This window comes from Montipora foliosa, chromosome 7, assembly GCF_036669935.1.
Source record: "Montipora foliosa isolate CH-2021 chromosome 7, ASM3666993v2, whole genome shotgun sequence".
In the NCBI taxonomy this organism is placed as follows: Eukaryota; Metazoa; Cnidaria; class Anthozoa; order Scleractinia; family Acroporidae; genus Montipora; species Montipora foliosa.
In genome coordinates this window covers 16751268-16763767 of record NC_090875.1, presented here as the reverse complement: position 1 = coordinate 16763767, position 12500 = coordinate 16751268, and the positions used below count along the sequence as shown (strand labels likewise).

Sequence of the window (12500 nt, the reverse complement as noted above, 5' to 3'; positions counted from 1 at the left end):
GTGATAACGTGACCACCGAGAGGATGCCGCAATGGACATTTGAAAGTGAGTCGTGTCCTGTCTTCATATCCTTAAGTTGGCTTGGCATTGAGATGAAATCACTGTGCAAACCTATTGCTGTCGTGATTCTAAATAGACAATATTACATGATCATACACTTGTGGAAAGATCATGGCCTAGTGGTTAGCGCCCCGGACTCCCGATCTCAGGGTCGCTGGTTCGAGGCCTAGCGCTTTCGTCGTGTTGTTTCCTTGGACAAAAAGCTTTACTCCACGATGTCTTTCTCCACCCAGGTGTATAAATGGGTACTAGAAACACTTACTTCTGGGGGGTAACCTTGCGATGGACTAGCATCCCATCCAGGGGGAAGTAACCATACTCCCAGTCGCTTCATGCTACGGGACCCGGGATGCGCTCCGGCCCCGTGGGCCACTTGGCCTGGGAACGACTTTACCTCTCCAGGAACCCATGACCCGGAGCCTACAACTCTACTGTGTTCGTGTAACGGCGTTTTCACAGACCGATTTATTTTTAGATTGAATTTCCCGCGAATGAGACTCCCACAGGAGCCCGATGACCAATTACAAGAAATTAAGCTGACGTCATAGGGTCACCGAACCGGAACTGCCTTTGTTTTTTGACCTAATTCGCGGGAAGGGCAAGTCTAAAAATAAACCTACTTGTGAAAACGCCGTTTCACAGACGCTGTATGGAAGTTGCACGCTCCAGATGGGCTCCTGACCCCTCACACTTAAAAATCCCAAACTCGGCAAAATTTTCAGAAATTATCACACAGTAACCCTACAGGGGAAACCCTGTTTACATTTTTTGCATCATTAGTAGAAGGCTATTGTTTTCTAATCAGCCAACCAAGAATACAGTACTGTATATTGAAAGAGCATTGCACAATGAGCCCTCTCTGAAAATTTGAACCTGATATACTAGATTATCTCTGAGCAACGATGCTTTGAAAATTAGGAATTTTACAAAAGAATGTAAGATGAGATCACGAGCACCCTTGCCAACCAAGAATTTATCAGTTTTTGACGGCTAATAACTGGCTCGTTATCAAAGCTAAAAGGATTAAAACTGGAGATTTAACTAAGTTTAACAAGTTCTTTTTTGAGCAAAAACGTGTTAGCGAATCTATTTAGCGAAATGTGACCCTGCAAAGTGCCTCACCTTTCCTCTAGATTTTGCCTGTTTCTTTCTGCCAAGCCTAGCACCAGAGCAGCTTCATCAAAGTTGGCTTCGCGTTGGGCCTGTCTTTTCTCGCGTCTCAGACGAGCAAGCTCCGCCTGGCGTCGTTTTTCCGCTGCCATGCGATCTTGCTCCTCCTGCAATCTTCGAAGCAAAGCGTCTTTCTCCTCGTCATACCTGTTTTGCAGGTCTTGCAGAATGTTCCCAGTGCTTGCAGTTTGCTCCTCGTTCAACAGTCGCATTGTTTCTTCATCTTCCTCGTCTGGATCGAGTCCCTCTTCCAGTCGTTTCTGGCGTCGTTCCAAACGTTCCTTTAGTCTCTCTAAATAACGCTGGCGATTCTCACCCAACAATGCCTTAAAGGATAATAAAAGGAATGTCAAATTTATGTCGTGTTCTATTAGGATCAACAGTTTCAACCGCAACCGATATCGGTTGAAGCTGTTGAGGTTTCCCAATAGAACACTTTTCCAACCGTTTTCGGTTGAAACGCGGTAACTCCTGGGAATAGTTATTACCAGACTTCTCAGCGTTGACAAGTTGAGGCCCGAAACCAACATGGCAAGAGCCCGCGGCCGACTTTAAATGGCCCGCGTAAACGACAGCGGTTGCTGCCAATGCTTTTTCAACCGTTTCAACCTAGTTTGATGCCGGTTGAAAAAATTGATCAACCAGCCAACCGAAAACGGTTTTTTCTCAATAGAACACGAAAAACCCAACCAACTCAACCAACTAAAAACGGTTGATCCCAATAGAACACAACCTTAGAGTTACACCTCTGCACCCGCAACAAAGACAGCAACCTGGAAAAAAAGCTTTTAGGATCATCGTGGCAAACTCTAAATTTTAATCAAAAGACCTAATCCATTAAAACTTATACAAAATTCAAGTAATTTTCAGGTACTTTGAAGGCTTTCAAAATCTTTTCAAGGACTACTCTTAAGTCTTTCAACACTGTTTTTTCCCTACCCTATATTTCCTAAAGAACAATCCACTCGTCGAGCCCTTCTTTCTGACGGGGAAAGTTACACGAATCATTTCGGCATGTTTCGCACCCTTACCAACCACTTTGGGCTCAAAAGAGATAATTAGCATTTAACATTTCTATCAACACAAAGCCAATACATGGAGCTGCGCTCAGCGCGGGAAAAGATGTGCGGGAAAGTCAAAAAGCGCGGGAAAAGGTCCACGGCAAGCTACAATTGGTTACGCTCGTGCCTCTGATTGGTTAAATGATTTTTCTCGGAGTGACTATCCGTAGTAGTGCAAAACCTAACCAATCATAAAATTACTCTCGACATTCAAACTACAACCGCTAAAACAGAAGTCGCTGTTGTATAGGGAGTTTAAGAAACGACGAGTGAAAAATATTTCACTCGTTCGCGAGAGAAATTTCGTATCTCCACACGGCCATGTAATAGCCTCTATATTCGCTATTTTATGCTCACATGTTGCAAGCGCAGCACAATTATTTTTCCTCTTTTAAGAAATAACATTCTCGATTTCTGGCGTTTTTACTCCAGCAGCTGTCGTTTCTTCAACTCCCTACTGATATAAGGGACGGCAACGAGAACGTCACAAATTTACATATTTAGTGTGCAAAAACAATAGCTTTGCACGCCCTGCACGTGCGTTTTTCACTTTTGTCCATTTTCTTTGCTGTCGTCTGCAAAACAACAACGTGAAATAGCCAAATTTAAGGTTTTATAAAGGACGTCAGATACATTTTCATTCAATTAAGCGCCGTTCCGACCAGCGTCATTCTTGAGGAACTACCACACCCTTGTCCTATTAAAAAGGTTGAAATAGTCACGAAGTGATCACAATAACGTGAATTCATAATTTGAGACGACGTTCTCATTGCCGTGATCGTTGCTTAAGTTCTCTATTCATCAATACCTGCAAAGCCTCGGCGTTCTTGAGTCCTTCTCCAAGCAGAGCGGCAGCATCATCAAATCTTCCCTGTTGTCTCAATCGCCTCTCTTGCAGTTTGAGTTTAGCCATTCGAGCTTGCCGCTCTTGTTCCGATAGCCTGGCCCATTCTGCAGTACCGACTTGTTTTTCCAGTGCTTCCAGCAGAAGCTTGTCCCTGAGTGCATCGTATTTATCTTCCAGAGCTTTCAGAAGTTCGTCTTCTTGTGCAACGTTGTCTTCGGTGCCAAGAAGCACGGCAGATATTCCATCTAGTAATTCCTCCTGCCAAGCCGTGTGTTCTTGTTGTCGAAGACGGGAGAGCTCTTGGATATCCTAAAGAATTCAAAGAAAAAGTTAAAAGAATACCTTCCCATTAAAAAACTACAGGTGAAAATAAGATATGAATTGGAGCCTGACGCGAACATCGTGTCTGGCCAACGAAACGGATATTCGATATCGTCGGTTCATTAAAAGTGCGGGAAACGCAAGCGAAAAAGTTAAAAAAGAATTTGCTTCGGCCCCTGGTTGGCTGCGGTAAGATTCTCGATTTTTAAGCAGATCACATTACAAAGAATTCGAATTATCTCCGTAACGCAAAACTGGACATAATGACTTCCATGCATTATTTCTATGGCCATGCAGGCTATTGAGTTCCTAATTAAGGGAAGCGCTTTGATTGATGGGTTCAAATTGTCAGTGATGTATCGACTCTCGCTCTAGTACGTGTACCAGACATTTGCTTTGTTTTCATGTTCTTGTTAATGATCCTTTGTCTCTGTTGCCGCTTTTAAAGGTGTTATTACCAAGTCTCTGCCGGTGTCATGGGCCACTGTTCTGTTGTGATACGGCCACTAGTCGTATGAGAGGAAACAATTTGCTTATCATTGTACCTTGCCATGAAGCCCAAGTAACATCTGACTCTCAATTTCTTGTGCATGTTGTAAGTCGGCCATTATATCTGCTGCCACCTCAATGTCATCTGGCGAGGTCCCTCGAAACATTCTCATATCTGAGCGTCTTTCCTCAAAAACCAAACCAGCAGCTTCCTGAAGAATTGCATGATGTCGCTCCTTGCTGACAAGACGCTCGGTCGAGCTTTGCTCTCGCCAACCTTGGTGCTGAGTTCGGAGAACCAAAAGTTGGTTGGACCGCTCATCTGAAATAGTAACCGCAAAGAGGCGCCTTATTTTTCCTGCATGATTCGAACTCAGTCATCGAACAATTAACAATTATTCACTAAGCCTAAGAAGAACAATAGACCATTTTACAGTTGTATGCTTAGTTACCTGGCCTTTAAATGAAAGTGAGGCTGGTGTTGACCTTGTTATGATACAGACCTCCCTCCTTTTCTTATGTTAATGATGTTTTTGTGTAAGGATTTACATAAGAAAAGCAGTGAGGCCTGTATCATAACAAGGTCAACACCAGCCTCACTTTCATTTAAAGACCAGGTAACTAAGAACACAACAGTAAAGAGCTTAATTACATAGATGGTTATTTTATGCATTTTCGTTTAAACAATTAATTTCTTCATCTGTCACCTCGAGAAAACGGCTTGCGACCATTTTGAAAAAAAAACCGCTTTGGTGATAATTGCGTAATAGTCACGTCAAGGGCAACCAATCAGCGCCGAGAATTTTCATTAATCACCTATGTAATTTTACTAAACCTGCATATTGAAATTCATGGTACTTTGCTTAAACTACACAATGCGTCACAAGATGTCTTCTTTAGCTTAAGAAATTCAAGTATTGCACTTTGGTCAAGGTTCTGATTGAGGTCATGGTTAAAGGGCCACTTTGCGACGCCTACACCATGAAACGTGAATCTCAGATTATGTAGCTGTATTGGACAACCCTCCGAACAATAACTGTCAAATGCATGTGCGTAGGGGCTGGGAGAGGGAAAAAGGGCACGTGTAAAGGGGGGATGGGGGTAGGGGGCGCGGAGAGGGAGGGGCTGGGGGCTATAGGTCCCCCACTTTTTCTTATGGAGTTATTTTCGGTTTGATCAGAGACTTACCAATTTACACTACTCGTACACACACCAAGACCTAGCCCCCCTCCCCCAACTTTCTGTGTCCCCTGGGGAGGTGCTGTAAAAAAAGCGTTGGAAGGAGTGGTGGGTGAACAAATTGTAGCAAATTACATTTGTAGCCATTTCCGAATTCATTTCATTCTCGTTGCTTAGCAACGGGCGAACGGACAACTGAGAATGAAATAGGGTCAAATATGATATGGAATCTGTGACCTCTGTAAAATCGGTAGGATTCTCTTCTCTAACCATTTAGCTACTGGAACACCTAGAGTATCGTGACGTCTATTTGCGATCCTGGTCAAACGTTGTTGCACCAAAAAAAGCGTTCGTAAAAAGTTTGTGCTTTCTTTTTTCTAAAAACTTATATTACGAACTACTTTGCTTGTCCCTTCCCCCAAAGCGATGTTGAAACAAACTGCATCTTTTCTGAATGTTCTCCCGGATTCCCATCAACATTAAAAAGGGGGAGGAGGGACTATATTATAGATGGTCTTAACACATGATCATTTTAGCTCATGTGTCCCAAGACTTTTGCTCAGGATTGTAGGTTCTTGGACAAAGTGACCCACAGGGCAGTACGCTTGACAATGCAATGTGATTCCATGTGATAACACAACTGTTAGTGGCGTATGAACCACCACTCATGTACTTCAGTATATTTTCTTCACTTGTGCATTGGAAAAAATGACCCAAACGTTTCTTTCATTTGAAAAAAATAAACCATTTTACTCAATAAAATACGCATTATTTTATAAAAGTGGAAGGGTGGAAATCAAAGCATAACGGTAGGAGAAGAAGAGATTTCCCCCCCCCCCCTTCCCTCGCTACACCTCTTGGCAGTCTACTGCAATCTCGGTATCCCACTTAATTTTCTCAAGAGGAAATTACATTACTTCATCATTACCTGTTGATAATTTCTTTGCAGCACTGCGAGCCTGAGAGCTTTCTCTTCCCTGCAGCAGGTAAATTAGTAATTCTCGCTCCATTGCGTGGTTCCGCTCCAGTGCTCGAACTACATCCTCAAAGACGTCAACCAAGCCAGCTTTTCCGGCAGCGATGAATTTCAAATCTTGCCCTTTCCAATCTCGCGGAAGTTTTCTACCTTTTCTATGTAGTAGACGCTCCCTCCCTAACTTTTCCTGCCGTTGACGATCCTCCTTTGGTCTACAAAATGACGTCATATATTAAAGTGCCCCTAACCTCAAAATGTTTTTTTCGCTAAAATGAATCTTTGCACCAGTTCGAAACGCCTTGCGGCAATGTTTTCCTTTTTCTATCAAATTCTGCCATTCTATAGGCTTCGAAAGTTGCGAAAATCCAAGCATCTTTTGTTCACGACCGAGTCAGAAGGGGAATGGGTCTATTCCTGATGTGACGTCACAATCTACTTTGCATGCATTTTTACAAAGATTTAATGCAATGTAAATCAGTTTGTGACGTCACATCAGGAATAGACCCACTCCCCTTCTGACTCGGTCGTGAACAAAAGATGCTTGGATTTTCGCAACTTTCGAAGCCTATAAAATGGCAGAATTTGTTAAAAAAAGGAAAAAAAAGCCGCAAAGCGTTTCGAGCAAGTGCAAAGATTCATTTTAGCGAAAAAAACATTTTGGGGTTAGGGGCACTTTAAGGAACTATTTCAAGGGATCAGCCGCTAAGTTTTCATATGTCGGGGAAATCCCAGACGATCGGGGATTTCGCAGTATCCCGAAAGTCCCAGATTTTGCCAAGTATCGGAAAATCACCAGACGCTTGTTCCAGATTCTCCCGATAGTGACTTTCGCGGAAAGTGGAAAGTGCGCCAAAAACTGAAAACTTGCAATTTAGAGGATTGGTAACGAGCTAAAGCCATCGCCGACGTCTCCGACAGCACAAATTTGAGTTTTCATATGTCGGGAATGATCGCCGACTATCGCAAAAATCTGGGACACGTCAGGAAAATAGAAACGCTTCCTATTTTCCCGATTCGTCCCCGACCATCCCAGATTATCGGGGATGTCTACGATTTATGGTTTTCATTCGTCGGCAAAATCTGGGACGGTCGGGAAACTGCGAAATCCCCGATCGTCTTGGACTTTCTCGACATATGAAAACTAGGCTTTACTGCGATTTTCATAATTCTGCCGAATCTCACCTCAAGCGATAAGCGCCAAACTGTGTTTTCAATTAAATTTCCGAACACGTCGGGAAGATCGCGCGACTCCGCCAAAGTAAATTGGAGCTTTTTGTTTTGTTCACAGCTCGAATAAGACATTTTCGAAATATGAATAATCAGCTTGATAGCGAGGCAGAGAGGACAAAAAACATAGAAACGAGTTGCAACGAATGTGAAAGATATTAACATATCAGGCCACTTTCCTTTGTCTTTGTCCTCTAAACCTCTCTTTCAAGCTGAATTTTAATATATCGAAATTGGCCTATTGGCCGAAGCGGAAATGCCATAATACTCTTTGTTTGACCTGCCACATTTTGAATAAGCATTGTTTTGTTTTCTCTTGAGACCATTTGTAAGTCCCAAGAAAAACTGGAAACAGTGCTTATTCAAAATTTGGGAGAACAAACAGAGAGTATTGTGGTATTTTCCGACTCGGCCAATACCATTATTCTCTACTTTCTCAAATCCCATAATGCATCTCTTTCACCCCCCAAAATTTAGCATAATCATTGCTTTCGATTTCTCTTGGAACAGAGAAATAAAAAACAATGCTTATGCAATTTTCTTTTTTTTTTTTGGGGGGGGGGGGGTGAAAGAGGTGCATTATGGGATTTAATAAAGTAGAGAATGATATCTTGTTACAGGGTCTTCAGTGAAAAGATTCGTACAGTTTATATGGCTTTCCCGCTGTGTCAAGTTCGAATGTACCAGAGGAACCAAAGATGCTGATTGGTGGGTTATGTCACGCATCAATTGATTTCGGCGTCCGTGGTTTTCGGGTCAACTCTCAGCTTGCCGACGGAAGTTTGACTGATGAGATTCCACAGAATCATGAAAACCGCAGTAAAGTGGAGGAACCAATGCTTCTAATCGAATTTCTTTAAAATTGCCAGAGAAAAAGCGCTTATATCCGAAAAATCCGAGCTTCGAAATAACTTATTTCACTTTCAAATTACACCATAAATCAACGGGAAAAAAACAAGGATCCAGTATGGACCGAGGAAACGAGGTTAGTAAGAGGTATGTAACGTGTCCAAGTATGATGTGAAGATTAATGCAGATAGAGAAGGGGTGTTATCCTGAGAAACCAAGTGGATTCCTAAACGATTACTTTGGAACACCAACTAACCGTTAGTGTAAAGCCCCGCCCACAAGAGCAATTTTAATGTAACAATTTTATGAGGCAAAGACATTTGATGGTGTAGATAGCATAACAAATAAAGGATGGCAATTCGCAGTTAAGCGGGTCAGCACTGCCTTTGGACAGCAGAGATTAAGCAGAAACAAGGCGAGATTGAGTGGTCGTTCTCCAATCGTGCTAACTAAGAGGTAGGGATTTGCCGCACTTTATATGACGAGTCGTCTACACGAGCACCTTTTCGCATTTGACAACTTTTGTTTGTCACATAAAAGCTAACACGCCAGCTTTTCACATAAAAATTGGCCAAATTTCCTCGTCTACACGAGAAAATAAAAGTCTTCACATAAAAATTACTTAATGGCCTAGCTCCCATTTTAACCAATGATATTCTTGTTTTGTGGCATTGTCGTTTCTTGAGGTCCTGAAAAGAAGTGTGCGCAATGACCTCAACAAATATTCTTAGAACTATTCTAATCCGGCATATTAATTCAAGTTTAACCGAGCAAGACTTGAGCAGCTCCCAAATGAACGGTCGCTCATATCATTTCAAATACATTTATTCCACAAACGAGCGAATGAGCTTTTGTGGTTTCATACCTTTGCAATTGATTTTTCAGCCGTTCCGCTATGCCAACAGACAAAGCAGCGCTCTCAAACTTTGCCTCGCTTCTCGCTCTCAATTGCTCTCTAATAACCAGCCCATACTCCGTAAGCTTTTCTTCAGTGGTCAAGGTATTCGTATCAGCTCCTTTCAACCGCGCCGTTATCTTCTCCTTGTCCTGTCGATAGCGTTTTTCCAAATCGACCAAAAGTTCCTCACTCTTCGACTGGCCTTGCGCGGCTTTTTGCTGCAACGCCGACAATTGTTCTTCAATTTCCTTATTTGTTTTGCCTGTGGATACAAGTTTAATGATCCATTTGTGATAAAACCCGTGAAACAGGTGTCTTATACTGTATCGTAGCCAAATCAACAAATTAATCCAGTAAACTATACACTATTAGTATCACCCAACTAGTGGACTAATGCAAATGCTGCATTTTGATTGGCTACGCTACTAGAGGACTATTAGTAATAGTCCTCGAGTAGCGAAAACCGTGACGCTTTCTTTCGTTTTATTCCCAAATAAATATTTCTTCAACATGCACGGGTCAATAGCCCATGAGGCGAAGCCGAATGGGCTATTGACCCGTAGCGCTGACTAGCGCTACACATACTTTGAGCAACCCGGGCCAGGTTGTCAGATTGGGACGAAGAAACCAATGGCATTGGGACGGCAAAAGTATACAAGAAGAACTTGCCCAGTCTCCTCGTAAACTTTGCCAGTCCTAATTTTGTCTGTGGTATCTAGGTCTCATTCCGACTCACTGCCCCTGGGTCTCTGAGGAGGTAAATGATCTTAATTTACGTAAGAATCAGATCAAACAAAAAATGTATAAATGAAAGTTGGGAAAGGAAATACCCGCGAACACCTAAAATAATTCACAGGGACACGAGCCATCGAGTAAGAAACCATTTTTCTCAAACCACGAACCAGACTGTCACTACCGCTACAATCTTGGACACTCAAATGAAAGGTGAAGACCACCCTTCCCCCTAATTTCAATGATGGAAAATGGCGGGCTTCAACTTGCGCGGGGATTCCTCATTAGGGAGCTTAAGCAACGACAACGGCGACGGCAACGAGAACGTCACAAATTTGCATATTTAGTGAGCAAAAACAATAGCTTTGCACGCTCTGCACGTGCGTTTTTCACTTTTGCCCATTTCTTTGCCGTCGTCAGCAAAGCAACAACGTGAAACGATAGCCAAATTTGAGGTCTTATGAAGAACGTCAGCAAGGATAAATTTTCATTTTCTTCCCTAAATTAAGTGCAGTTCTGATGAGTGTCATTTTCGAGGAACTACCACACCCTTGTCACATTAAAAAGGGTTAAATAGTTAGGAAGCGATCACAATAACGTGAATTTATATTTTGAGATGACGTTCTCGTTGCTGTCGCCGTTGTCGTTGCTTAACTGCTCCCTATTGATTTTGAGGGGAGGGGGAAACTAATTTCTTATTATATTTTGTCCAAGATTGTAGCTTTTTGTATGCGAAAAAAGCTGAAGATCATATCTGCAACTGTTCGGGGTCGCATCGTGACAAAAGCGGGAACTTAACGAAGACGCCAACAGGAACGTAACAAACAACTGGCTCAATGTGAAAATAAAACTCTTGAAGTGTGCTTGTTAGTAAATTATTTTGCCGTTCTTGGCGTACAACAGTGAAAATACAGAATATAAGGGTTTATGGAGAACGCGACTACAAAAGCGTGAATTTTTCTAATTCCTTTGATTCACCGTTGACATTGGTTTTAACATGTCATTTACATGGATAATTTGACCACATCTGACCACAGGTAACCCAGGCTCACTGTGTGCGTCACGTAGGTATTAAAATATAGAGAACATATGAGGCGAAGTTTAGGTCTGAAAATTTGCTAGAAAATGGTAATAAAAATCGATAAAACTTACCATGTGGTGAGCTGTTGTTGTCTTTAATACGTACACGAAGTTTTGGGGGAAAATGGTCCCCGTTCACCTTCCTTCATAATATAGTGACAAGGTAGGAGACGGAAGCCAGCGTCGGGACTCCGATCGACCCAAAACAAGCACGATTTTTTCCGCGAAAATCAAATCCAGTCGCTAAATAAACACGCCAGGTTCGTGGAATAGGAATTTCTCTAAACCATGAATCCACTGAAGCATCTCCAGGTAGCAACGCGGAGCCACCAGACTCCGTAAAACTTGTAAGTTAACCTGCTAAAATGGCGGCCAGAAAGCGTGGTACTCACGAAGTGCTCAATTCAAAATGGCACTGAACTCTGGACGCCTGGTGACGAGTATAATAAGTCTTCCTCAAGGGAGGGAAGTCCCAAATTGCTAAAAACAAAACTCACTGAGCAATTTAGGACTCCCCTCCCTCGAGGGAGACTTATTATACTTGTCACCAGGCGTCCAGAGTTCAGTGCCATTTTGAATTGGGCACTTCGTGAGTACCACGCTTTCTGGCCGCCATTTTAGCAGGTTAACTTACAAGTTTTACGGAGTCTGGTGGCTCCGCGTTGCTACCTGGAGATGCTTCAGTGGATTCATGGTTTAGAGAAATTCCTATTCCACGAACCTGGCGTGTTTATTTAGCGACTGGATTTGATTTTCGCGGAAAAAATCGTGCTTGTTTTGGGTCGATCGGAGTCCCGACGCTGGCTTCCGTCTCCTACCTTGTCACTATATTGTGAAGGAAGGTGAACGGGGACCATTTTCCCCCAAAACTTCGTGTACGTATTAAAGACAACAACAGCTCACCACATGGTAAGTTTTATCGATTTTTATTACCATTTTCTAGCAAATTTTCAGACCTAAACTTCGCCTCATATGTTCTCTATATTTTAATACCTACGTGACGCACACAGTGAGCCTGGGTTACCTGTGATCTGACCCGCTGAACGAGTTGGAAAAATACACGAAGTTCTTTCAAAGGCGCAAGCTTGCATTCTTGAAATACAGCGGATTTCGATGCAATTGCCGTTGAGGAAGTTGTTGAACAGTATTAAACGTCAACTTGAGGGAAAATAAAATAAATAGCGAACTTACCTTCACTCTCCATTCGTTTTATTATTTCTGCCTCCTCAAGTTTTTGCTTCTCTTCTGCAATTCTGCTGAGACCCATAAGGGCCAACAGAGATGATGAATACATTACACCAGCTCCAGGCAAGCTATCAGCATCGTCTATTTTACCTTCTTTTCGCAATCGCTCAACACGCATTTTAACCTGCATAAAACGTTCGCTTTGTTCATTTTCAGACAGCACTGTCCACATGCCTTCTCCAATGTGGTGTTTAAGCATCTCCAAAATAAGTTTGTCTCGCAGCATCTCATATCTGCAGATCAAAATGTGAGAAAAGTCAGGATTTTTCTAGATACCAAAATTCAGTTCTCCTTTGTCCCGTTTTAAGCTTTGTCCTAACTTGCGATGCAAGTGTAGATATTAGGAAGGGAACCGGTCGTTTCGCC

At 42.5% G+C, this 12500-nt stretch overlaps 1 protein-coding gene across 2 annotated transcripts in view; it reads right to left on the bottom strand.

Moving 5' to 3' along the window:
• The window catches only part of LOC138010883 (trichohyalin-like), a 52689-nt gene that overhangs the window by 35455 nt on the left and 4734 nt on the right, over positions 1 to 12500 (bottom strand). For both annotated transcript variants that reach the window (XM_068857902.1, XM_068857903.1), the window contains exons 3-8: positions 12081 to 12367; positions 9045 to 9339; positions 6056 to 6315; positions 4005 to 4270; positions 3100 to 3447; positions 1183 to 1556 (exon numbers count right to left, since the gene is read on the bottom strand). In XM_068857902.1, the coding sequence (XP_068714003.1) occupies positions 1183 to 1556; positions 3100 to 3447; positions 4005 to 4270; positions 6056 to 6315; positions 9045 to 9339; positions 12081 to 12367 (1830 nt within the window). The remainder of the gene's footprint in view (positions 1 to 1182; positions 1557 to 3099; positions 3448 to 4004; positions 4271 to 6055; positions 6316 to 9044; positions 9340 to 12080; positions 12368 to 12500) is intronic.